Source organism: Symphalangus syndactylus, chromosome 23 (genome assembly GCF_028878055.3).
Source record: "Symphalangus syndactylus isolate Jambi chromosome 23, NHGRI_mSymSyn1-v2.1_pri, whole genome shotgun sequence".
NCBI lineage: Eukaryota > Metazoa > Chordata > Mammalia > Primates > Hylobatidae > Symphalangus > Symphalangus syndactylus.
In genome coordinates this window covers 57,943,191-57,970,041 of record NC_072445.2, presented here as the reverse complement: position 1 = coordinate 57,970,041, position 26,851 = coordinate 57,943,191, and the positions used below count along the sequence as shown (strand labels likewise).

Below are 26,851 nucleotides of genomic sequence, written 5' to 3'. Positions count from 1 at the left end.
CTGTCTATGGATGGCTAAGTGTTGACAGCTCAGTGGTAGGTCAGGGTGACAGCCTTCTGCACCTGCCCCTTTGATACCCAAGTTCTTGTTTGGCATCCAGAAGAATCAGATCACATGAACTGTTTGAAAGATGACTAATGCAGAGGATTTTATTAAGCAGTGGAAGTGGCCCTCAGAGAATCAGGAGCTGGAAAGGGGATGCTATAGGATGAAGGTGATCTTTCCCAGAGACGACCAGGCTCCTCTCTGAAGTCATCCATCTAAAGTTAAGCCGCATCTATCTATAGTCTCCAATGCTCTGTTGCTTCTTCTCTTGATGTTCAGCCACTTTTCTCTTTGCCAGCTGGGGTCTGGGGTTTATATGGGCACAGGATAGCAGGGCAAGGCAGGCCAAAAAGGCAACATTTGGAAACAGGGATAACTTTTCTCATTTAGGGCCATAGTTTCCAGGCTTGAGGGTGGGGCCTTTGCCAGGGAACAACCCTCTTCTGCCCAGTATTTTCCTGCCTCCTGTCCATATCGCTATTACCTGTCCCTTGTTCCAGGAGGGTAGCCTGCCAAGCAGTTTACCCCTGCTGACCAGGATGCCATTTCTTCTATAAATCAGGTGAGATCGGTGCTAACACACTGACCCAGGGTGACACAAATTGCTTCCCCTGGCATCCAAGGGGTGGCCCTGGTTTGCAGGGCAGTAGATGGGCGTGTTTAGCTTGTGTCTCCACAGGACTGCCCCATACTGGAAAATTTTCCCCTTACAGAGCTGATCAATATGTCAGTGCTCGGTGATTACAACAGGTCATTCCGTTTCCTGCTAACTAAATACTTTCTAAAGAGGCCAGCAATACAGAAAAGTTTCTCTGATGTCATTAAAAATATTCCCTTCTACTTTTTGGTTTGTTCTTCTCTTACAAGTCTGTACTACATCATTTTCTTCTTAAGAAAATAATAACTATAACTGAACTGAAACTTCCTCATCAGCATTTTGTCGCCATATGGAGAAATAAGCTGGATGATGAGGACCACTATTGACAGAGGCCAGCACTCTTATGGTAGGCACTGAGGAAGAAATGGAAGTAGTTTAATTAGATAAAACTATAATGGTTTTGTGTTTGTGGAGGAGGAGATCACGTGCACAGTACTTTCTAAACAGACTTCATTTAAAGCTTGCTCAAGACTTCAGATAATGAAAATGTCAAGATTCAATGTGATACGCCTTGCAAATTTCCAATCAGAATGCACAGCCTTACTCAATTATGGCACTGACATAAGTATGTTTCTGTGTCCTTTTTTTTTTTTACCATTATGAAAGGTCTTTCAAAATCCTAATTAGTATCTGCTATTTTCTCACACCCCAAATCCGCTGACAACACACACATTGTTATTTTACCATGTCCCGAAGTTAAACCACTGACTTAAAGGAAGCTGCAGAGAAAGATGAGCTCTAGGTTAATAGAAGACAAGGCCTTTCTTCCTTCTTTCTCCCTTCTCCAATCCCCTGGTCAAATCCCCAGTGATAAATGTTGAAGGAGAAATCAGAGTTTCCTCCTCTTACACTGTAAATAAATTGAAAATGAAGCCCCTTCATGGGGCTTCATATTTTAAAAATTGAAAATCTAGAAAGATGTTCATTAAATTGTCAGAAAGCTTCTTGCCTCATTTCACTGCACAGCATAACCAGGTAGCCAGAAGCTAAATATAGCCTCTGAATGCTATTCTTGGCTGTTAATATAGTGTTAATTATTTAATTTAAACAATATTTCAAACAGCGAGGAAGAAAACCAGTTGAAGAAGAAGTCAGAGCAATCAGGTTCCATGGACATCTCTCAATTATTGCTATCCAATTCTCTTTATTCTCTGACGTATCTCTTATCTGTGTCTTGGACACCATGTTGCAAGTGACAAGTTGTACAGAACTTTTTAGTAGATGTCAAACTCACCTAAATTAAATTCATTCATTTACCAAATATTGAAGCGGTGCTGTTTTTCATTGCCTTATGTCAAGGAAATTGAGGACGCAGATGCACACAAGGAATGCGTTTAAGAGCAGAGGTATGATAGGCAAAACAAAGAGAAAAGAAAAAAGCTCTCTCTCCTACAGAGACAGAGGGGCTCCCGAGTGGGTCTTCCGGTTCTGTAGTGAAATGCAAGGGGGGCAGGGGGGCGGTTTATAGACGAGCTTGAGAAGGCAACTTCTGATTTACATAGGGCACAAAATATTGGTCAGACCAGGTATGCTATTTACATAGTGTGTGAAGAAGTTGGCCTCCCCACCTTAATCTTTTATTATGCAAATGGGTTCTTTACCTGGCTGGTGCCGTGTTGCCTGCTTCTTTACTGCACACATGGTTGACAAAGAAAAAGGAAGACAGAGCCTCCATGTTGAATATGCCTAGCCCCCAGGTGGCCTTTTCTTGTTGGCACAGCTGCCAGCATTCACCTGTGTAAGCTTCTAGCTTGCTTATCTATGCTTGCAGCTTGATTTTTCAGGCTGTTTTTTGTTAGAAAAGAAATGAGTTTGGGGCTGCTTTTTATTAAAAGGAAATCTTACTGAGGACTCTCTTACCCTCACTATCTGCCTAAACAATTTATTTCTAGCTCTTCTATCAATATTAGCCATGCTCTTGTTGACTCTCTGCCAGGTTTTTTGCTAGGAGTTGGGATAGTAGAGCAGAGAGAAATAATGGTTAATAAGTTGTTTCTTGCCTTTGAAATGCTCATTCATTAGTTGAGAGAGACAAACACGTAAAGAAATAATCAGAAGAACTTTCAGCAGCATAATAGACTGAACTGACTTTACTGTCGGGTGTCTGACCTGGATACATACCTAAGACACGGAGGGCTGGAGTTTCAATTCTCAATTTAGGGGCAGAGATGTAACAGGCTTGCATTTGCTTAAGGCCGGAGCTAAGACTCTGATTAAGGGAAGCCTCCTCAAAGTCCTGCCCATAGATAAACCTGGAAATTGGGAAAAAGGACAAAACAATAACTTTGCCTGTAAGGTCAGGAAAATAGGAAGGAGCTGTAAGCCCAGGGGATCTCTGTAGAGGCAGGAAAGTCCCTATGAGAAATTGAAACTGAAAGCCTATGTGATCCAAATTTTTAGTACCCAGAGGATTTGGGAATCCTGGAGCTAAAAGCGAACATATTTTTCCCTCTCCAGGCCGTTAGAGTCATTGGAATATTGATAGAAGCAAATAAAAAATCACTCTATGAGGAGTGGAAAAGCATCCTGTTAAGTATAAACTCACAATGAAAAAACTCCAGATCACATGAAGAAATAGATTAGAATAAAGTCAGCAGATTCAACAAATGAAGAACTAGAAATAAGATATAAATATAAAGGTTTCTATCAAATACATATGCTTACAATAAGAAAAAAATAGAGAATAAATAGGAACCATAGTGAAAAAGAAACCACTATGAAAAACAACAGTATAAAAAGACAGACTAGAAATGAAAAATATAGTCTTTGAAATTAAACACTAATTAAATAGCACAGTGGACACAGCCAAAGAAAGAATTAATAAACTGGAAGATCAGAGAAAATCAGTCAGAATGAAGCCCTGAGAAATGAGATGAAAAATATGATATATTAGGTGACACAAAAGATAGTAAAAGAGAATGGTGTAAAGCAACTTCTCTGTCACTCCCTCAAGAGATGGGATTTTTCCCGCCCTTGGAGAAGTTAAATCCAAAAGCATCTGGATTTAGGCACATAATCGTAGCTCCAAAATGAGGCACCCTGTCTGAAATATTTGGCTGACTGGGGTGCTATAGTGAGAAGCTATTGAAGGGTGTGGAAAAAATTAAAGATCAGTTCAAAGAAGACTCAGGAAAAAAATTAAGTGATTACTAACTCCAGGAAAAATGAAAAGTTGTTTAAAATAGGAAGTGTAATCATAGAATTCCGAAGAACCATTTTTAACAAAATTGAAATATGTAAAAATTGAATATTTTACAAAATATGACATAAAAATGGAGGAGGAAAAGGGGAATGGGAAGGCTTAAGAGAGCTCAGTCTGCTACTATAATATACAGTTAATGAATAGTATTGTAAATTAATGAATTAAGAGAGTATTATAAGGATACTCTTTAGAAACTTGGAGCTAAATACCACACGGAATATCTCAGAAAGAAAAAACAGTTGGAAATTGTTATGTCTGGGGAAGTGAGGAACAGAAGACTACTACTTTTAGCACTATTTAAATTTTTAATTACTTACATACATTTATTAGATAATAATAATTAAAATATACAAAGATTCATGCTGGTAAACTCAGAATCTGAGTTTGTTAATCATAGACCCTCACTATAAACAAAGGAATCGCCTGTTATTCAGAAAGAAGAAAATTGAACCAAGAAGGAAGGAGTGAGATTGAAGAAGCAGATGTGAAGTTGATAAATATGTTTGCAAAAGTAAAACAACATAAAACAATGATGGAATATTTTCTAAAGGGGTGGGATTACAGACAAGGTAGAACTGAAAGCAAACCTAAGTAACAGAGAGGGGTGATCAGATTTCAGCATTCTGGGCTTGTTCAGGATATACTGGCCAGAAACATAAGAATATGTTAAAGTTGTAATGACAACTATTTAAAAAAAAAAACAGAAACAAAATATGTAACTTCCAAATTAGAGGAAAGGAAAAGAAAGAATAAAGAAAACCCCATCAGTCAGAGATCAAGAGGTGCAAAGTTAAATGGAAAACCAAAATAATATGAAACAAATGAGTCACAACAACTATAAATAGATTAAACTTCTGTGCTAAAAGTAGAAAAAAAAATGATGCACCAATGAAACAATAGGCAAATATTAACTGAAAGTAAACCAAACTAGCATGCCAATATTACTATTAAATAAAATAGATTTTAAAGCTAACAACATTATTAAAGATAAGGAAAATTGTTACTTAATGATACTCGTTAATACTTAATTACATATTAATACTTAATGGTAAATGATTATAGATAAATAATTATATATTAATACTTAGTGGTAAATGATTAATAATGATTTCATTAATACTTAATGACAAAGGGAATATTTCATAGAAAGATGTAAAAATTTAACAAAATAGCCTCCAAATATAAAATGCATAAATGATTAAAATTACAAGGGGAAACTAATCCAAAATTATAAATGAATATTTTTTAAAACACATTTTTCACAGTAACTTATGCATTAATTAGCTTAGTAATTTTACTGGAGATTTGAACAACTCAAACTATTAATATACAAAGTATTTTCTCTAAAATGCAATAAAGCTATATATATATCAAAGATATTGCTTAAAACATATGTTTGGAATTAAATAAATACCTAAGAAATTCATACATCAAAAGTAAATCGTTTCTAAATATGAAATATTTTGAACTGAACAATAATTTAAAACTACTTACAAAATACATGAGATTTGCAAATAGTGCTTTGAGGGAAACCTGTAGCCTTGCATGTGTGTGTTAGGAAATGGATAATATTTAAAGTGAATTAGCCACACAGTCAACTCAATAAATAAGAAAAGATACAGCAGCACTATCCCAAAGACTGAAAAAAGAAATTATAGAAATAAGAGGTGAAATTCATGGAAAGAAAATCCAAGATACAATGGACACTCAAAAATCAAAGAAAACAAAGTTTCTTGTTTTGAAAATGTTAATAAAATAGGCAAATCTCTGGCAAGAGCCATTAAAAACAAAACAAAAGATGGCACAAACATAGGCTATTAGAAGGACACAGTTAATAGATAATTTTAAAATATCTGAAGGAAATATTGTGATCAACTTCATGCAAGTAAATTGGAACACTTAAATAAAATGGAAAATTTCCTAGATAAACTATAAACTACCAATATAGACTGAAGAAGCAATAGAAAATAAATCACTACAATCACTGAAGAAATCAGATCTACAGTAAAAAGCAATTAGGCTGATGAGTTTTAATAAACATTTAATAAGGGTTACCCTTATATAAGCTATTCCAGAGACTAATATGTGACCTCTATTTTATATAAACTTTTCAAGACAATAGAAAGAGAAGGAATGTTTAACAAATCTTTTTATTAGAGTAATACAACCCTTGATCTAAAAACTGGAGAAGGACCACATAAGAGAGAAAACGTACCGATCAATCTAATTTATGAACATAAATTAAATGCAGAAATTCTAAATATAATATTTTAACCCAAGCCAGCAAACTATTTGATAAATTTTTAAAATTTATAAATGTATGGCCGGGTGCGATGGCTCACCCCTGTAATCTCAGCACTTTGGGAGGCCAAGGCAGGCAGATCACCTGAGGTCAGGAGTTTGAGACCAGCCTGACCAACATGGAGAAACCCCATCTCTACCAAAAGCACAAAATTAGCCAGGCATGGTGGCGCATGCCTGTAATCCCAGCTACTCGGGAGGCTGAGGCAGTAGAATCGCTTGAACCTGGGAGGTGGAAGTTGCAGTGGGCTGAGATCGCCCACCATTGCACTCTAGCCCGGGCAACGAGAGCGAAATTCCATCTGAAAAAAAAAAATTATAAATGTATTATAAACTTAAAATACATGTATATATGATTTATTATATAATATAAATTATATATTTATATATAAGTAAATATATATTAGTATATAAGTAAATCTATATATAAGTAAATGTATATTATATATTTATATATAAGTAAATATGTTTTATATATAAGTAAATCTATATTATATATAAGTAAATATATATTTAAAGTAAATATATATTGTATATATTTATATATAAATAAATATATGGGGAATGGGGAGAAGAGAGTCTTTTTATTCTTCTGCCTGCCATTTTTTCAAGTTTTATTCTATTTTTAATTGACACATATCATAGCATATATTTATGGGGTACAAATGAGATGTTTCAATACATTTATACACTGCGTGATGATTAAATCAGGATAGTTAGCATATCCATCACCTCAAACATTTATCATTTTTTGTGGTGAGAATATTCAAAATCCTCTCTTCTGGCTATTTTAAAATATACAACACATTGGCCGGGAACGGTGGCTCATGCCTGTAATCTCAGCGCTTTGAGAGGCCGAGGTGGGCGGATCACAAGGTCAGGAGATGGAGACCATCCTGGCTAACAAGGTGAAACCCGTCTCTACTAAAAATAGAAAAATAAGCCGGGCCTGGTGGCGGGTGCCTGTAGTTCCAGCTACTCAGGAGGCTGAGGCAGGAGAATGGCGTGAACCCGGGAGGCAGAGCTTGCAGTGAGCCGAGATTGCACCACTGCACTCCAGCCTGGGTGACAGAGCCAGACTCCGTCTCAAAAAAAAAAAAAGAAAAAAAAGAAATATACAACACATTATTATTAACTACAGTTACTCAAGTGTGCAAAGAACGCCAGGACTTATACATAAAAATATATTTAAAATATTCAGTATAACTCAGTCCATTGGTACATCACAAAAGTAGCTTTATAAATCAGTATAGGAAAAATAAACTATGCAATATGCAGCACTCAGGAAAAAAAATTATTCTCCATATTGTAAAAAATAAATTGGCTTCCTGGCTCACATCATATATGAAAACAAATTCCAGATGGATTAACAACCTAAATATGTAAAGCAAAGCCTTGAAATTTTAAAAAGAGTATATAGGTGAAGATTGCATAACCTCATCATAGAAAATAATTTATTTAAAAGTCCAAAAATAGGCTAGGCACAGTGGCTCATGCCTGTAATCTCAGCACTGTGGGAGGCTGAGACAGAAGAATCCTTTGAGCTCAGGAGTTAGAGACCAGCCTGGACAACATAGTGAGATCTCATCTCTACTTAAAGAAAAATTAGCCAGGTGTGATGGTGCACACCTCTGGTCCCCACTTACTCAAGAAGCTAAGGCAAGAGGATTGTCTGAACCCTGGAGTTCAGGGTTGCCATGAGCTATGATATTGCCACTGCACTCTGGCCTGGGCGACAGAGCAAGACCTGGTCAAAAAAAAAAAAAGAAAAGAAAAAGTAAGAGTCCCAAGACAGCACAAAACAGCAAGTCAACAAGCAGTAAGTTTAACTTTTAAAAAAAAATCTTTATGTGACAAAGGATTCACAAACAAAATTATGACTGAAAGACTGGTACTACACATAAAGCCAAAAACAATATACTAGAAGAAAAAAGAGTCTATATAAATCAATGAGAAAAAAACTCAATAAACAAGTGGACAAAATATGAGCAAGTAATTTGTAGACACAGAAACCTGAATACCTAAAAGGTAATCAAGATACAGCAATTAAATCACCCAGCATTCTGAAAACCCAAATGAGATAATGGTAATACCAAGTAATGATGAAGTGGAAAGAAAAACTTTCACATACTGTTGATGAGAGGGTAATTGTTATGATCACTTTAAGAGCTATCTGTCAATATCTAGTTAAGCTAAAGTTGCACATACCCCATGACACAGCAGTTCTACTTATATTCTTTAGAGAAACCTTTGCACAAGGGTACAAAAGAGAATTGATTAGGATGCTCACTGGAGGATTGTCATTGCCAAAAATTTACATACCAACTAAATAACCCTCTGTAAGGGTTGAACTAAATAACTCTCTGTAAGGGGGTTATTTATATATATATATAAAAAAACCCTCTGTAAGGGTTGAAGAATCTTGTGATATAATCATCTATTGGAATACTAATGCAACAGGAAATATGAATGAACTAGATTTACATGAACCAACATGCAATAATCTTAAAATATGTTGAGGCCGGGCGCAGTGGCTCACGCCTGTAATCCCAGCACTTTGGGAGGCCAAGGTGGGTGGATCACGACATCAGGAGTTCAAGATCAGCCTGGCCAAGATGGCGAAACCCTGTCTGTACTAACAAAATACAAAAATTAGCCAGGTGTGGTGGCAGGTCCCTGTAATCCCAGCTACTCAGGAGGCTGAGACACAGAGAATTGCTTGAATCCAGGAGGCAGAGGTTGCAGAGAGCTGAGATGGCACCACTGCACTCCAGCCTGGGTGACAGAGCGAGACTCTGTCTCAGAAAACAAAAAACAAAAACATAGTGTTGTATTAAATATAGAATGTTACAAATGATTCTTAAAGTGTGATACCATGTATGGACATTGGAAGCCGATGAAGCAATATTTTATATTAATGCTTGCAAATGCTTACCTATATGGTAAAAGTACAACAGGACACACAAACATTAACTTCAGGGTAGTAGTCGCCTCCAGGAAAAGGTGTGGGAAAAGTGAGCATCCGTGATGTTTGGCTATATCTGTAATTTGTATTCCTTTACATTATTTTTGAAACACTAAAGCAGCTAGAACACAATGTTAACATTTCTAAACCTAAATAATGCCCAGGTGGAGAGTATTATATTCATCGTTTTTTGTCTCGTATTTGAAATATTTCGTGAAGAAAAACTTAAATACTTACAGGATGTTACAGTAAATGTTCAGTTAGCAATAAGTTCCAAGGTGGCACAAAGGACTGAGCAGGGTACTCTGTCGGTCAGGGTGTGCTGCAGGTGTCTTCCAAAATGGCACTCTCACTGCTTTGATCAGAAGAACAAGAAAGAGGTTCCAGAAAGATGTGAAGAAAGGGCATATGGGAATCCATGACAAGGCATGGTGTTGTGGAGCAGCTAAGCTTGAAGCGGTGGCAGGTACCAAAGGTGCCGGATGGTCCTGTGCTGTGGCTCACACCTGGAATCCCAGCACTTTGGGAGGCCGAGGCCAGAGGATCCCTTGAGCCCAGGAGTTCAAGACTAGCCTGGGCAACATCGTGAGACCTCGTCTCTATAAAAAATTTAAAACTTAGCTAGGTGTGGTGGTGCACATCTGTGGTCCCAGCTACACAGGAGGCTGAGGTGAGAGGATCTGTCGAGCTCAGCAGGTTCAGGCTGCAGTTAGCCATGATTGCACCACTGCACTCCAGCCTCAGCCGACAGATTCTCCAAAAAAAAAGTGGGGGAGAGAGAGACAGAGAGGGGGAGGGGGAGAAAGAGAAAGAAGGAAGGAAGGAAGGAAGGAAGGAAGGAAGGAAGGAAGGAAGGAAGGAAGGAAGGAAAGAGGGAAGGAAGGAAGGAAGGAAAGAGGGAAGGAAGGAAAGAGGGAAGGAAGGAAGGAAGGAAAGAGGGAAGGAAGGAAGGAAAGAGGGAAGGAAGGAAGGAAAGAGGGAAGGAAGGAAGGAAGGAAAGAGGGAAGGAAGGAAGGAAAGATGGAAGGAAGGAAGGAAAGAAAGAGGGAAGGAAGGAAGGAAGGAGAGAAAAACAAAGGTGGTGTAAGACGCAGCTATAGAGGAAGATTGAGCCTGTCTTGGTTGCAGGTCACCATTTGATATCTTAGAAAGGTAAATGCTCACGGCAAGCTCTCACTTCAATCTAGAGTGTCATTTTTCCTCTTCCAACAAGGTTATTTATGTTTCTTTCTTCCCCAAGATAATCTTCCAGTTGCAATTTAGCATCTGTTAGAGTCAAAGAATTACATTTTTGGAAAGGCCTTAGCAATCTTCTACTAGTCCAATGCCCTCATTTTACCAACCGAAGAATGTATTGATCACTTTGAGGATTAACCCCTCTGAAAGGTTTTGTCTTTGTAATCAAAGCTAACTTAGTTGGCTTTCTGGAATAACTGATTCCTAGGAAAGGTTTATGATGGAATCAGGGGATAGACTGTGTCAGAAGTGGTTCCATTGGTGGGAAATTTCATGCAAGTAATGTTGTGATAAAGAAAGACAGGTGCTTAATAAATTACAAATGATGTTGATGGATTTTTAGTTGTGAAAATCAATAATGAAAGTGGTTGTTACTTTAATTCATTTTCTAAAGAATGAAATGAGGATGCCATCTCATCCCACTCTCAGCTTTTGAGTGTTTTTTCATCATAAATGAGAGAAAAATTGGGAAGAAAAATTAATAAGTCTTGGCACTGTATTCAGAAGTGACCAAAAGATAGTGCAGAGGGTTCAAGTGCAGAGAAGAAAGGGTGACCTTGAAAGGAGGATGGTTTGCACAAGAGGACAGCGTGCATGGTTTGGGGCTGGACTTGAAATTCAGCATATGACTGCAGATTCCAACTCTAGTTTTTTCATTGTCCTCTCCCCACCATGACCTGCAATAGCCCAGAAGTCTTTCTCAAGGCTTCTCTGTAGCATTCTGAAATTCAGTTTCTCACAGAAAAGGTCAATCTCTCCCTTTTCTTGATTCAGTGCCACCTCTCAACAGAAACCTGGCAGCCTAGAATGTGACATCCAATAAATAGTGTGCCCCCCAGTTTGGGGAAGTACTGTCTTGTTTCTGGTCTTCCTTCCTCCTTCTCACTTTGGCGTGAAACCTTTGTGTTTCCTAATCCTCCTGATCATGCTTGAGCGATAGGTAGATTTTAATAGAATATCCATGAGGAATTTCCCTAATTTCTAAGGCTGTCATCACTGGAAGTTTCAGCCTGGGTGACTGACAAGTGATTACTGCGGGTAGCAATATGGATAGTAGTATCAACCTGGATTCAAATTGATTTGGATTTGAACTGTGAAGATTTTGTTGACTGGTTCATTCCTCCCCGCAATACTTGGTGGTCTAAACAGTTCTCAGCAGTCTGTTTATGTTATCAAGCATATGCTGGTATTTACAATTAACACTGAACTATGCATTTGCAAGGAATGAGCCCTTTCCTTCATGAGCCACCTGCCTTTTCCCTCTTTTATACAGTTTGAGCTAAGATCATTTTGGAGAGCACAGTGGCACATTGCTCATTTCTTTCAGCAAACAACACTCTGTCTCAGGTAAAGGCAAAAATGCCTGCCCTGTTAGCTCAGCTATCCTATTTCTTTCACGGCCTGGCAAAATGTCAGTATGTATTATAAAGCATTATATACATGTCCACTTTGTTTTTGGTTAGGAGTTACAAATATTTATTCACAGGAACATGTCTCAGCTCTATTTTTTTTTGTTTCAGTACTCTGCGTGGAAATACCTCTCTCTCTCTCGTTATTTATTTGTTAACAAAACCTAGGAAAAATTTTAGGAGAAAGCATTTCCTATGATTATCATGTGTCTTCTATATTACCCTCAGGCTTCAAAGCACCATGAGGAAAAGGCCAAACTCTTTCTCTGTTGGAAAACATACATAAGATCGAAGCAGTGTGATCTATTGGTTGATCATGTGCAACTGTCAAAAACCAAACTTGGCTGTACCAATGCCTGCCTCGAGAGTCAACTCTAAATGGATGTAATAATGAGTAATAGTTCCCAAACTGTGTATAAAGTGTTCTAAACAGTTCCCAGTTGTCTTAATATGCACCATTTAAGAAAAATTAGCTAATCTGAATATGCAAACATGATAATATGCCCTCTATGGGCTCATGAATGTATTAACAGAAAACTTGAGGAGTTATGCTGGTAAGTCATATGCATTAATGCCCTGAAGTATGTCTGAGAAGTTAAACTTTTGAACATCAGGTTTAGGTAATGAGCAGTGTCTGTACATTTACCTTGCATGCAAAACAAGTGTGTTTCATTTTTAAGGTAAATTTGAGTGTAGGATTTAGTTAAGTGGAAATGATAGGGCTTCTTTGCCTTTAAGAAATGGACAGATTTGAAGGTTTATCTTCATGAAATCAGAAGATTTTAACCTGAGAGCTCAGGTCTCCCTGATATATTGCCAATTTGGGAAAAGAAAGAGAAAGAGAACTAAAAAAAGAGAAACTGGAAGAAGGACTTCACATAGTTAAAATTTTTGCAAGATTCCTTTAAACTATTTCTGTGCATTAGACTTGGTAAAATATAAATATATGTTGATTTATTATCTATAGAGTCAGAATGTTTCATTCATTTTTTATCATAACTCAGACTTTCTCTAAGGATTGATTCTTTTTGTCAAAGTTTAATAATTCTGTTTTTTCACCTGCTGACTGCCAAGAAAAATAGCACGTTTTAAAATGCTTTTAAAAATAAATTACAAGATTTGAGATAGAGTATTTGTTTCAGTACTTTAAAAATAGTCTATAAACTGAAAAGATAGATTTACTTCCAGTGTAAATAGATAGATGGATAGATAGATCCTTCATCTTTAGAAAGTCTTCCAGGAATTTTTTTTTCTAGAGTGCCTTGGAAAGATATTTTTGCCTTCATTATTGCTTCTTTTAAAAATTTTTTAAATAGATTTAGGAAGTACAAGTGTCATTTTTTATTACATGGATATATTATGGAGAGGTGAATCCTGGCCTTTGAGTGTAGCCATCACCGTAAGAGTACATAGTACCCACTAAATAACTTCTCATTTCTCATTCACACATCCTCCCACCCTTCTGTGTCTCTATGATTCCACTCTCTATGTCCGTGTCCATGGGTAGCCACTGTTGAGCTCCTACTTATAAGTGAGAACATGTGGTATTTGACTTTCTGTCTCTGAGTTATTTCACTTAAGAGAATGGCCTGCAGTTCCATCCAGGTTGCTGCAAAAGACATGATTTCATTCTTATTTTTATGGCTCAGTAGTATTCATATATATATATATCACATTTTCTTTATCCAGTCATCTGTTGATGAACATTTAGGTTGATTCCATATCTTTGCTATTGTGAACAGTGCTGTAATAAACATATGGGTGCAGGTATCTTTTTAATATAATGATTTATTTTCCTTTGTGTATACACCCAGTAGTAGGATTGCTGGATTGAATGGTAGATCTATTTTTAGTTCCTTAAGACAACTCCATCTGTTTTCCATAGAGGTTTATTAATTTACATTCCCATCAACGGTGTATAAGTACTCCCTTTTCTCTGCATCCTCACCAACATCTGTTAATTTTTTTACTTTTTCATATTAATAATAGCCATTCTGACTGGTGTGAGATGGTATCTCACTGTGATTTTAGTTAGCATTTCTCTGATTAGTGAAGTTGAGCATTTTTCATATCTTTGTTGGCCCTTTGTATGTTTTCTTTTGAAAACGTCTGTTTGTGTCCTTTGCCAAATTTTTAATGGGCTTATTTATTTTTTGTTGTTGTTATTGTTATTTGAGTTCTTTGTAGATTCTGAATATTAGTCCTTTGTTGATATAGCCTCTTTTTTTTATTTTACTTTAAGTTCTGGGATACATGTGCAGAACGTGCAGGTTTGTTACATAGGTATACATGTGCAATGGTGGTTTGCTGCACCTATCAACCTCTCATCTAGGTTTTAAGCCCCACATGCATTGGGTATTTGTCCTAATGCTCTCCCTCCCCTTGCCTCTTTCTTATGTGCAAAGTTCTGGACAGCAGCATGATATGTTGGAGAGTGGATATGTCTGGCCTGTGTTCATTTCAAATCTGGGCTTTGGCACATCTGTGCAATATAGCTTTGTGCAACTTCCTCTTGCCAGCTTTTTCCTTGTAAGGGAAACACCTCAAACCTTGTAACCACTGTGAGCATTAAATGATAAAATTTTCAGTTAAAAATATAAAATCTATGTAAAATATACAATACTGTATAATATTTGTTGGTAATATATATTTAACATATTTCTTTTTTTTTTTTTTTTTTTTTTGAGACAGAGTCTCGCTCTGTCGCCCAGGCTGGAGTGCAGTGGCGCGATCTCGGCTCACTGCAAGCTCCGCCTCCCGGGTTCACGCCATTCTCCTGCCTCAGCCTCTCCGAGTAGCTGGGACTACAGGCGCCCGCCACCACGCCCGGCTAATTTTTTGTATTTTTAGTAGAGACGGGGTTCTTTAAATATATTTTACAAATGAAAATCTTTAAATTTTTTATTAATAGAAAGCCCAGCAGTTTCTCAGATACACCAGAAGCTCACTAAATGATACATCCTTTACATCCTTCCCTTTCTTCCCTGCTAATGGTCTTTCTTTCCCTGCAAACTCATTGCTGTGAACCTGAATGGGTTTTTAAAATCTCTCTCTCTCTCTCTCTGTGTCTCTTTTTTCTTTTTCTTTTTAGACAGGGTCTCACTGTTGCCTAGACTGACCTTGAACTTAGACTATATCTCTAAGGAGTATGGAGTATATAGAGTATATACATATACTGTCTCTACACATACAGTATATATCTCTCTATATATATCCACGTGCATCTATACAACATACATACAACATGCATGTGTTGCTGTCCTACCCTTAAGCTCCCTTTATATGAGCTCTCTTTAGACTCCTCTTAGCTTTTGATTTACCCTTTGATTCTTGCAGACAACATTGCTTTTACGTTTAAAATGGCTACAAACTGTTATATTAATTTGTGTGGATATAATAAGTATCACAGAGGATAAGCTCTATTGAAATATAATGTATAAATATAAACATCCTTTCTCTTCAGCATGGCTTCTGTACTGTAAAAAACTGGTTTGGAAGCTCAGGGATCACAGGACCCTGGAGTGCTGGAATCAAGATACAACCTGCCTTGTTAGAAGTAGAGGTGTTCTTTTGATCATTCACTTCACAAGTCTTAGAGCATATTCCATTGTTTTCCTCGGTGACTTAGACATCGTATTTTCCATGGAAGAAATCAATTGTATGTCCCACTTTAATACACCAGTGACATCCACTTAAAATCTACCTACAACTCCCTGCCCCACCCCACCCCCCACAATTATGTTGCATGTGTAACTAAAGTTCTCACACTTGGAAAAAGGGCCACCCCACTCTCCATTTCTCACCAGTGTTACATTATCCTATTACCTTGTTCCAGCACCTGCTCAGTACAAACAATTAGGATTCTGTCCTAAAGGCCAATTATCGTTAGCTGATGGTGAGCTTTTGTCAAACAGCCCTGAGGGACTCACCACAGTGTGGATACAACCCCAGCCCTAAAAGGATCGCATCAGCCAGTACACAACTGCAGTGTGTTTTAAAGATTAAAAGAGCAGGATCTGCCAATACAGATGATAGATAAGAACCTATGCATCCTATTTTTATCCCTGTTCTATTTACTACCAGCAGCGATGCTCGGCATGGCAGCCAAGGTTTCTGTGTCCTGTGCCTGTAGTCCGATAACCTTTCTTGGTTGTGTTTTATGATGCCATATGCTCTGTCCTAAAATAGTGCTGAGGGTCCTCTGAAGAAAAACTACCTAGCCACTTTCTGAATGTCAGTGGAATGTTTAGAAACAGAAAGGTGAGCTTTGCTGTAAACTCATTTTGACTCAGAGTTCTACTTGGCCAAATGCTAATTGTGTGACCTGGGAAATTCATTTAATCTCACCGAACTTCTGTTTTGTGAAGTATAAAAAATGGAAATACTACTTCTATCTTATGATGTTAGTAAGATGTTTAAATAAGGTGATACAAACACACCTTATATTAAATAAGGTGATATATACACAACTTATATTAAATAAGGTGATACATACACAACTTATATTAAATAAGGTGATATATGATACACACACACACACACACACACTTCTCATTGTTTTATTAGTCTTGATAGGCTAGATTGTGTTGCAGTGAAAACAACTCCCAAATTTCAGCAGCATGACACAACACAAGGTCGTGTCTCATAGTACAGGACTGTTGTGGGTTGTTAGATAGGCTGAGCTCATCACCGCGTCATTTCAGAACCCAAAGGGAAGCCATAGCTGCTATCTTGAACTTCAGTTATCTTTTATAGGTCAGAATGGCCCCACTCACAAAGGGTTCTGGCTGTGCCAACTGCAATCCTACCATGTGCCTGAAGACAGCAAGTCAGAAATATTTGGAGGGCACTAGTAATGTCTACAATATTTGTTTCACAAAAGTGAGATCATATTATAGTCAGTTTTGTGAACTTCAATTTTCTCATTTAACAATATATTGTGGAAATCCTTCCAGGTCCACTTATTTAGGTCTAACTCATTCTTTTTAGTGGCACCATGCTATAAATATACCACAATTTATGCCGTCATTCCTTTATTGCTGGACTTCCCCGCTGCTTTATTTTATTTTACTGTAATGTAAACACACTTAATAGCACCTTTATGTTCTGGTACTTTTATGTCTATAAGACAAATATCTAGAAATGTCTAAATCTGCCAAAAAGAAGAATGATTTTAAAAAGAAACCATAAGGCTATGTTTTTCAGTCTATAAGTCTCATTTAGAATGGGATTTATAGTCTGGAGCAAAATGTAAAAAAACTGAATACTTTGGAACAACTAGAAGTCTCACTGATCTCTGATAATTCTCAACCTCTACCTAATCTATCCCCTGTTTATCCCCAGACATGAGCAGCAATACCTGATCCTAAATTTTTTTAACTTAGAATAAGTCTTCCTTGGATATTAGCAATACAGGCTTTAGAAATGCTTAATGTTACAAGACTTTGCAGAAAAACTTCCACCAGACCTGATCTTCTTTCCGTCGTGTCCACAACAATGATATTCACTCTGAAAACATGGCCTATTTTGGAGATCTTTTTTTTTTTTTTTTGAACTTAAGAGGTAGACTACCCCAGCCTTCTTCTCATCAATGGTAATGCGGAAAGAGAAAGCAGTCTTCCAAAATAATGCCGCAATCAAAAAACTACAGGAATCATATTCTGGAGAGTTCTCCTTCAATCACCTCTTTCTCCACCTGTTTTATCTAAAATGATTTCAATCTTCCTTCTCATCATGTTGCTATCTGCTAAGTGTTCACAGAATAATTTTCACAGAGCAATCCCCTTAGTAAGCATAATTATCACAAGTCTAGAAGTAAAACTACTTTCCATTCAAAGTTTTAGGGAAACAACCGTCAGCTAAAATAAACAAAAAATAAAAAACAAAACCCCACAAAACACACAAAAAACTGCTCACACATTTAGATGTTTCAACTAGATTGTTTTACGGAATTGTTTCAGTAAACTCCTTGTCCGCTAACCTCTCCCTGGAGCTTATATCAAAAGTCTGTCAGATTTGATCAAGAGATAATAAGGGAAAAGCTAAAGCCAAAGGAACTTTTGCTTTAGGCTTCAAAACACAGTTGGCAGAAAAACACTGCGGTGGAAAAGCCTCACTTGTGGGGCAATCAAAGTTTGTCAATCATATGCAGGAGTGACTTTCGAAATATTTAATAACTGGATGTGCAAGAGTCAGAAAGAATATTCAATCTGCTAGAACAGATGCCAGCCATAAACAATTCATACAGCTGGACCAGTGCTCAGGCCCTGAATATGACCTCCACTAACATACCCCCAGATTTCCTAAAGAATTTTCACTAGCCATTCACAACAAGCTCGGATCACATCTCCTTGCTCGAAATATAAATGTATTATATCAAACATGAGACAGCCTGGAAGCTATGTCTCCTCTTAATCACAGTCTTCTCTTCCATTCCATTCCATACTTCCAGTCTAGCATCTGCAAAAAAGAAGCAAAAACCTCAAACCAAAAAATACCCCCAAAACAACAACAACAGCAACAACAACAACACACACGCATAGCAGCAGAGCTGCACCATTCTGTGTCCATGAACCATTTAGAAGTACTTTTTAACCTTGTTCTTAATCTACACTTTGTAGATGAGCTTGCAGTTCTGGTTTTAACATACTGCACATTTAGAGCAAACCTGGAAAAAAACAGGTGCTATTCTTGTAATAAGAATATCACATATTTTTGATGCTTAGGGAGTGTATTGTTTCCTAGGGATGGTGTAACAAATTATCACAAAGCGGCTTAAAACAACAGATATTTATTCTCTCAGTTCTGGAGACCAGAAGTTCAAGTTCAAGGTGGGCCAAGATCCCTCCAGAGCAAACCTGGAAAAAGATAGATGCTATTCTCATAATAAGAATATCACATATTTTTGATGTTTAGTGAGTTTATTGTTTCCTGGGGATGGTGTAACAAATTATCACAAAGTTAGCGGCTTAAAACAACAGATATTTATTCTCTCACTCAGTTCTGGACACCAGAAGTTGAAGTTCAAGGTGGGCCAAATCCCTCCAGAGGCTCTTGGGGAGAGTCCATTCCTCCCCTTCCTCCAGCTTCTAGTGACTTTTGGCATTCCTGTGGCAGCGGTGTCACTCCCATCTCCGAGTCCATCTTCACATTGTCTTCTCCTCCTCTGTCTGTGTGTCTCTCCTCTGTATGCCTTTCATAAAAAGCACTTCTCACTGGATTTAGAACCCATCCAGAGAATCTAGGATGATCTCCTCATCTCAAGATCCTTAACTTAATTAAACCTGCAAAGACACTTTTTCCAAATAAGGTCACACTCACATGTTCCAGGGATTTGACAGGGACATAACTATGGGAGAGGCGGACACCATTCAACCCACTGCAGGGTGGATAGGAACACGAAAGGAGACAGAGAAGCAGGGCGGAAATTGAATGAATAGCTTGAGTTCAAATCAAAGAAAAAATACTGGGGGAGGAAAAGAAGATTTTTGTAAAAATCTTTGCTTACATTAAATATGTGTGGTAATTTCTATTTGAGTACACTTCCATTGCTTTGCCCTGTGTTGACCTTAATATTTTGTATTTCTACTGTGTCTTCTTCCATAAGAGTTAAAGCACTTTTGTGAGCATTTTTAAATTTCTACCCTTAATTTTGATTGTAGGTTTCTTTAAAGTCTCATAACAGCTGGGCATTAAAAATGGGGAGGAGCATAGGCAAGCAGAAAGCAGAACAAAGCCTCAGTTCACAGGAGATCACACACTGCTTCTCACATTCAGACTTGGGGGATTTCAAGGTCTGCAGTTGCCCTCACATCACCCTAATGGTGGGATCTTCTGGAAAACTCCATTTGCTGGCTGTAACAGGTCCTGCCAGGCCAATGGCTGCCCATCCTTGACCTCCCACCCCATGAACTCCTAGTCTGCGAGCTTGCAGTCTCCCTACGCTGCCACCACCACCACTACCACCACCCTCTGCCCCCTACTGCTTCAGATTAACTTTCCCAGGGGACTCCTCCTGCATATATGCCATCTGTTCCACAATAATCACTGCAGAACTCCCTTTACACATGGCCCACCCCACCCCACACCTCTGATGTTAAATGCATAGATCTCTGTGGCTACTCTTGGTTACAAACTTCCACACATGTTTTCACCTGGCTGTCTTCTGTTATTCTTATATGTCCTTGTATTGAGTGCACCCTCTTTCCCATTAATTTTTTTTTTTTTTTTGAGACGGTGTTTTGCTCTTGTTGCGCAGGCAGGAGTGCAATGGTGTGATCTTGGCTCACTGCAACGTCTGACTCATGGGTTCAAGTGATTCTCCTGCCTCAGCCTCCCAAGTAGCTAGGATTACAGGTGCATGCCACCACACCCGGCTGATTTTTGTATTTTTAGTAGACACAGGGTTTCACCAGGTTGGCCAGGCTGGTCTCAAACTCCTGACCTCAGGTGATCCACCAGCCTCGGTGTCCCAAAGTGCTGGGATTACAGACGTGAGCCACCACACCCGGCCCTTCCCATTAAGTTTCAAGTTCCATGAGATCAAGAGTCCTATCCATGACTTACTTTGGAGTGAAAATATGTGTTTCTCTGGTAGGCTGATTTCTAGAGTGTGCATCTGAAACCTCAATATGCATCCAAATCACCCGGAGGTCTTGTTAAAATGCAGATTCTGGGCTAGAGCTTGAAGTGCTGCATTTCTAACAAGCTCTCAGGTACCTGGGATCTGCGGGTCCTTGGGGTCATATTTTGGGTAGTGGGGTCTTAGGGCACCAAACAAGTTTCAGAAGGGGATCTGCAAGTTAAGTGTATCCTAAATAAGGGATGGGAAGGAGACTGTCATACAGCTAAGTGACACTGAGTGTGATCACAGGAGCTTGTCCTCATTTAGATCAACTTGGTTAAAAAAAAAAAAGCTACAAGGAAATAATAATAATGGACACCAGTAGTAATTCTTCACCGAGGCAGCATTCAGGGTACAGAGCAGGGTCAAGAGGAAATGCAGAACAGTGTGCACCTCAGCCCTGCTGCCTGCTGAGGCAAGGAGGTGGTGCTAGAAGCTGCCAGATTCGGCCACCTTCCAAACCGCTGCCCATACTAAACTATATTCCATCCTGGGCCCTTCTTCACGCACCTTCTGTTGTAACAATAAGAGATGGCACTTCTTAGCTTCTGAAACTTAAACTAATAATTCTCGAATTCAGTCTGAGATACTAAAATGCACACATCTGCTAAGAACAGCATGGTCTCATACAACTTTCAATGGTGATGGAAATATTCTATAATCTGCCTTACCCAATGCAGTAGCCACTAGCCACATGCGGCCATTAAGCATGTGAATTGTGGTTAGTGCAACTGAGGAACTGAATTTGAATTTTATTGAATTTTAATTCATTTAAATGTAAACAGCCACATGTTGCTAGTGGATACTATATTGCACAGCACCATTAGCAGCTGCAAACTCAGGGAGGACAGTTCAGAAAGATGGATCCTCAAACAAGGGAAATGACTCTCCCAGGTAAACTTTATGCCTTTTATACTCTTAACTTGAACAAAGGGCCTCTACAGCCCAGGGCACATCCTTTAATATTTGAGGCTAAGCTGGCGGCTGTGTCAGTGTTTGGTATGATACAATCACAATGCCCGTTGGCCAATTAAGATAGAAACATACCGAGCCCTTTAGTATTCTGCAAGGGAATAAAAGATTGCTTCAGTCTTAGTTGCTTTAATGAGGTCAGATGGGGTTTCTGCAGGTCCACTGTTCTAACCTGTGGGGCAGAGAGTAAGGCGGAAAAGGCATGCAATTTAAAATACACATTTAAGGAAACATGTAATTTGCTGGTAAATACACAACCTCCGCTTTTCAGAAGGGAGTTAAGGGGTGATGGTTTGGAGGAGGTACCCAAGGAATTACAAAAGAGAATAACAAGTGTTTGCTCAGAACACAATGCAGTAAATTCCCTGGTGCACTCAACCAGTATAACAAACAGGTCCTTTGTAATCTCTAAGATAAGGCTTATAATTAGCCAGGGACCAAGTGATGTGAATTTGACATGAGCAGACATAGTGGATTCACCTGTGGTTGGCCTGGCTAGTAATCCAGTGAAAGGGGGGCAGTTGCTGAAGCCCTCAATGGGCACCAAGAGCCGGGCGCGGTGGCTCACGCTTGTAATCCCAGCACTTTGGGAGGCCGAGGCGGGCGGATCACGAGGTCAGGAGATCGAGACCACGGTGAAACCCCGTCTCTACTAAAAATACAAAAAAAATTAGCCGGGCGTGGTGGCGGGCGCCTGTAGTCCCAGCTACTCGGAGAGGCTGAGGCAGGAGAATGGCGTGAACCCGGGAGGCGGAGCTTGCAGTGAGCCGAGATCGCGCCACTGCACTCCAGCCTGGGTGACAGCAAGACTCCGTCTCAAAAAAAAAAAAAAAAAAAATGGGCACCAAGAGGGATCGAGATCTAATTACAGAGACCTGCATTCTAAGTCCATCCCACCTCTAGGCGAGGCGATGGCAGCTGGACACCTGACTTTCGTAACTGCAGAATGAAGATGAAGCTCTTATTGTGCTGATTTGTGCAGACTATTTGCAGATGAGAAGTAGTAGAAATGATAGAGTGGTAGAATGGGAGTGATCAGAAGCCTATTATAATACAGTAATTTAATATCCTCAGTGGATCGTTGACCCTGTTACCTGTGAGGCAACTGTTTGTGTAGAATTCGCCCAGTTGGAGGACAGACTAGCAAAGATCTGCCTTTTGTGGAAGAGGCAGTGACAGGGAATTGTGAAATTAGCTTTGAGGAAGTTCCTAGAAACAACTGGTAGTGACAGTGCATTCTTTAACTGACACTATTCCAGTAGGTTGGAAAAGAGGACAAGGGCGTGACTCAGAGTGAATGCAGTAGAGTGGAAAGAACACAGGCTTGGGGGCAGACACACCTGGCTGTAAACACCTGTTTCTCCATTTAGGCTTTGCATCAAAGTCACCTGGGGAGCTTGTTAAAGGTACAGGTTCCTGGACCCTGCACTGACCTATTAAGCCAGAATATCTGGATTTGGGGCTCTGTAATCTCTATTTTTAAAATAAGCACACAAGATGATTGTGATATAGGGCTTCTCTAAGCCTTAGTTCTCTAAAAGGTGATATAGGACTCGCGATATCTGAGTCTTGGGGTTGTTGTGTGAATTGGTGGTTTATTAGAAACGGCATGATTTTAATAAGGCAAATCCACGGCTGAAGAATAATAATTACAAGTTATTGAGCTTTGATTTGTTCTGCGTGGTTTGTTAAAGGCACTGTTCTCCCTACAATGCCAGCTACTCAGGAAACTGAGGCAGGAGGATCACTTGGGCCCAGGAGTTCGAGGCCGCAGTGAATTGTGATTGTGCCACAGCACTCTAGCGATAGAGTGACAGCCCATCTCTAAAAACAATGTTTTGTTTTTTTTAAAGAAAAGACCCTGTTCTCCCTTTGGAAATCCTGGTAGATGTCACTCGCTTTGCTAAGCCTTAGTCACTGTGCTAAAACTGCTGGAGAGTTATTTGGCCAAATTAGCTGACAATCCCAAAGTCGCAAATTGTTTCTGAGTTTTGATAAAAATCAGCGTTTTCTTTTCCTTTTTAATGACCCTGCCGTTAAACAAGCTCCTTCGGGTCGGAGAATTTCTATGGGTGGTGAAAACATCAATTATGTTGTAACAGGTTGTCTGCTCCAGTGAAAGTCAAGGGCTACGGGTTGGACCCGCCGGAGAGGGTAATTTGCTGTGGCCCTGGAGGGGCGCTTGCACCCGAGGGTTCCCAGTGCAGCGTTTTCCGTGTGAAACATTTTGCTTTCATTCGGCAGCTTTAGGCGTGAAGAAAAGGGGGAGGGGGTTGGCGTTCCGCCCTGGAGCTCTTGAGAGTGAAGGTAGCTGCAAACCCAGCAGGCGCTCAGTAGCTGGTGCTGAGATTTCCGGAGGGGTGGGGCTGCCAGAGGAGGATGTGCACGGGAGACCCCGAGAGAGGTGGGAGTGGAGCTTCTCAGGTAGGACCGAGGAGCGCCCTGCGTACTCCCTCCTCCAGCTTCGGGATCCGGATTGGCTCCGGCAGCGAGGTCTGCGAGGTCAAGACCCTTTCCGCGCCCTCCCCGACCCGCCCCGCCGCGGCGGTGCATATGTAGAGCGGCCGGCGCGGGCGGGGCGGGGGCATGCTGGCGAGGCCGAGGGGCGCGAGTGGCAGCGCGCGGGGGCCGGAGCAGCGCCCGGCCCCGGGCGCCCGGGGGCCGGATGGCGGAGCCCACGCGCTCAGCGAAGCCGGGGAGGTTTGCGTTCCGTTCGCCGCGCTGCAGGGAGGGCGCAGTGCCAGGCGCGAGCGCCGAGAGACCCAAAAAGAAAGGTTTTTATTTGCTGAGGATGAAGCCCCTGAAGGAGCCCGCCCCCAACAACAACAACAACGTGTCCTTTGTGATCCACTGTCAACTAGGCAAGGAGATCAAACACATTTGCAGCAACTGCAGTCGGGGGGAGGACGCCCGGGACGGTGAGTGCCGGGGCCCGTCGGGGCGGCGGCGGTGAGCGCGGGAGGCGGGGAGGTGGCTCGGGCTGTTTCAGTTTGGGAGCACCGCCGGCGTCTGTCGCCTGGAGAACTGCGGGGACATCCGCACTCCACCCAGACATGACAGCCGCCCGCCGGGCACTTTGCAGAGTGCCACCCACAGCCCAACCCGGGCTGGCAACACTGCACATCCCATTGACGTCTATGGTCCCCAAAATGAGGGTTTTGAAACAGTTAAAAGAGCAAGTCTGGGATTTTCATTTGGGAAGCCGAGGCTTAGGGGATTTGTCGGTGGCAAAAGCGCTGACTCCTGCTTTTTCCTACCATGGGCTTCTTAACTGTTGCCCAGTCCTCGTATTATGATGGGATACAGGGTTTGCTGGACTGCGTTACGGACATGGAGTTCCTTCGGGTGGCATCAGTTTGGAGAGGCGGTTTGGCGGCGGCGCCCAGAGCCCTAGAGACTTGTGGAGTTGTTGAATGACGCCTGCTTAGAGTAAAACATGGCTGTGATTTTTGGAGTGCCGCTGCTGGTCTCTGCTGGAATGATGCCCAAAGGCCAAAATGTGGAGAGGTGGGGGAGGGGGCGCGCAGCGGCATTTCCAGGTGAGCCTGGGCGCGTGCGAGCCAGAGCTCCCGCAATCCAGTCTGAAGCAGAGCAGTGAAGGGGTGCCGGGCTGCCAGCGAATCTGGGCAGCAGGAGCCCAGAGCGAGGGATCGCCGGCGCGGACCAGGCAGAAGCCTCTGCAGCTGTGGACGCCCCTGTGTGGCTGTGCTTTCGCGCGAGCCTCCAGGCGATTCCCGAGCAGCTCACCAAACAGGCTCTGCAGGGCCGCTGGAGGTCATGGAAAAGTTTTAGGCAGCAGATTTTACATTGAAAGCCTTAGCTACTGGCCGGCCTGAAGCTCATCTCCATGCCTGACACGCACACCTGCTTGGGCAGGCAGGTTTTTCCTATCAGCTAGGCAGGTTTTGCTGTTCCTTTTGGAAGAACAAACATTACTTAGGATCCCTCCCGTTCTTATTCGGCCTCGGAAGTGCAGAGTAATGAAATGACTCTGGCTTGGCTAATGTCTTTTCAAAATTAGAGTCCTGCTAGCGTCATTATCGTTTTCTTTGATTAAACTGCAACAGAGGCTGTGCAGGACACCACCAGGCATCCAAGAGGAAAACTGGGACGGCACTGGAGGAAGGCAAACACACAAAACACATGAACGCCCCTGCTGTTAGGTGTAGTGGGGATATACGTTTCTGAGAAGCACACACTGACTGACATGTGTTGGTTACTACATCAGCTGGTAACATCGAGACCTATGGAATACAAATGGATTAATCAGATGACCCGAAGCCAGACCTTTCCCATGTAACGCAACAGAGCTTGAGATGCAGGCTAAAATGGTTATTAAATGTCAGTTGCTCTCTTGACTGAATTGCTGCCCAAATGGGCTGCTTCTACAACACTGGGAGTTTATTTAAATTAGTGTCTGTAAATGCTGCTACAGTAAGGAAAGGTGTATGTCCATACTCAAGGAAGTGTGTTTACAAATGTCATTATGAGTGCTGTCACTGGTAAATGCGGTATACCCTGACAATGGAGACAGGTGCGTATTTTAACCTACAGCACAGAGTTCTTGAAACGTGCGTCATCTCCACAGCCTCACACACTTCCAAGGAGCTATGTATGGATGCTCACATATCACCTGATAGGATTATTTACCCTCAAAGGATTCTTAAATAGGGGAGACCGAATGTTATAGTGCCTCATTTTTGCCTAATTTCGTGCTGCTAATCCTGCCAATCTATTGTGTGGTGCACTCATTTAATCACCAAAATGGAATGAGGTCAGGAGTTTAACCCTTCTTCTTTTACTGGCAGAAACCAAAGCAGCACTGCCCACTGTGGAAGTTCCAATAAAATTTCACTTTGGGCAAGATTGCCCTCCCCAAGATAGTCTGTAGGGAGTGGATGTTCTTTTAGATAAACTCTCTGGAAGCGATTTGCAATTTGAGTCATGTTTTCTACATGCCAGGAGCACCAGCTATTTTAAAACATTTGTATGCTCAAGATCATAATGAGCCAAACAGATTTCCCCAATGTCCTGTTTGGTCAGGCTCTGTAGAGGAAGGTGCTTCTTAAGGTGGGGCACACCTGTATTATGTCCAGTACCATAAGTGTGCCTGGTTCCTGATTCATCACTGCGGAGGCCACTTGATGGCACCCACAGAAAATTCTGATACAGCTTGAAAGCCCTTCTAGAAATTTTACACAGATGAAACTTTACAAAGGTATTGTTCACTGAGTTTCTTTCACACTTAATTTCTTTGCATATGAAATAGTTATTTAAGCATATTTTAATAACTTGCAGTTTAAGACAATCTATAACTGAAGAATAAACTTTAAAGGATAAAATATTTCTGGCTATTGAGAGGTATATAAAAGGTAAAATTACATTGTAGCAATTATCTTTTTACTCAAGAGTTTTTTTTTTTTTTTTCCTGGTATCTACT

The 26,851-nt window shown here is 40.5% G+C and overlaps 1 protein-coding gene across 10 annotated transcripts in view; it reads left to right on the top strand.

Moving 5' to 3' along the window:
- Window positions 1-26,851, top strand: part of PHACTR1 (phosphatase and actin regulator 1) — a 584,673-nt gene that overhangs the window by 274,051 nt on the left and 283,771 nt on the right. For 2 of the 10 annotated variants that reach the window (XM_055263194.2, XM_055263200.2), the window contains exon 1: window positions 23,714-24,329. The exons of the other annotated variants lie outside the window; for them this stretch is intronic. In XM_055263194.2, coding sequence (XP_055119169.1) covers window positions 24,077-24,329 — 253 coding nt within the window. In that variant the 5' untranslated portion in view covers window positions 23,714-24,076. Of the gene's footprint in view, window positions 1-23,713; window positions 24,330-26,851 lie in introns of those variants that run through there. 10 annotated transcript variants of the gene reach the window in all.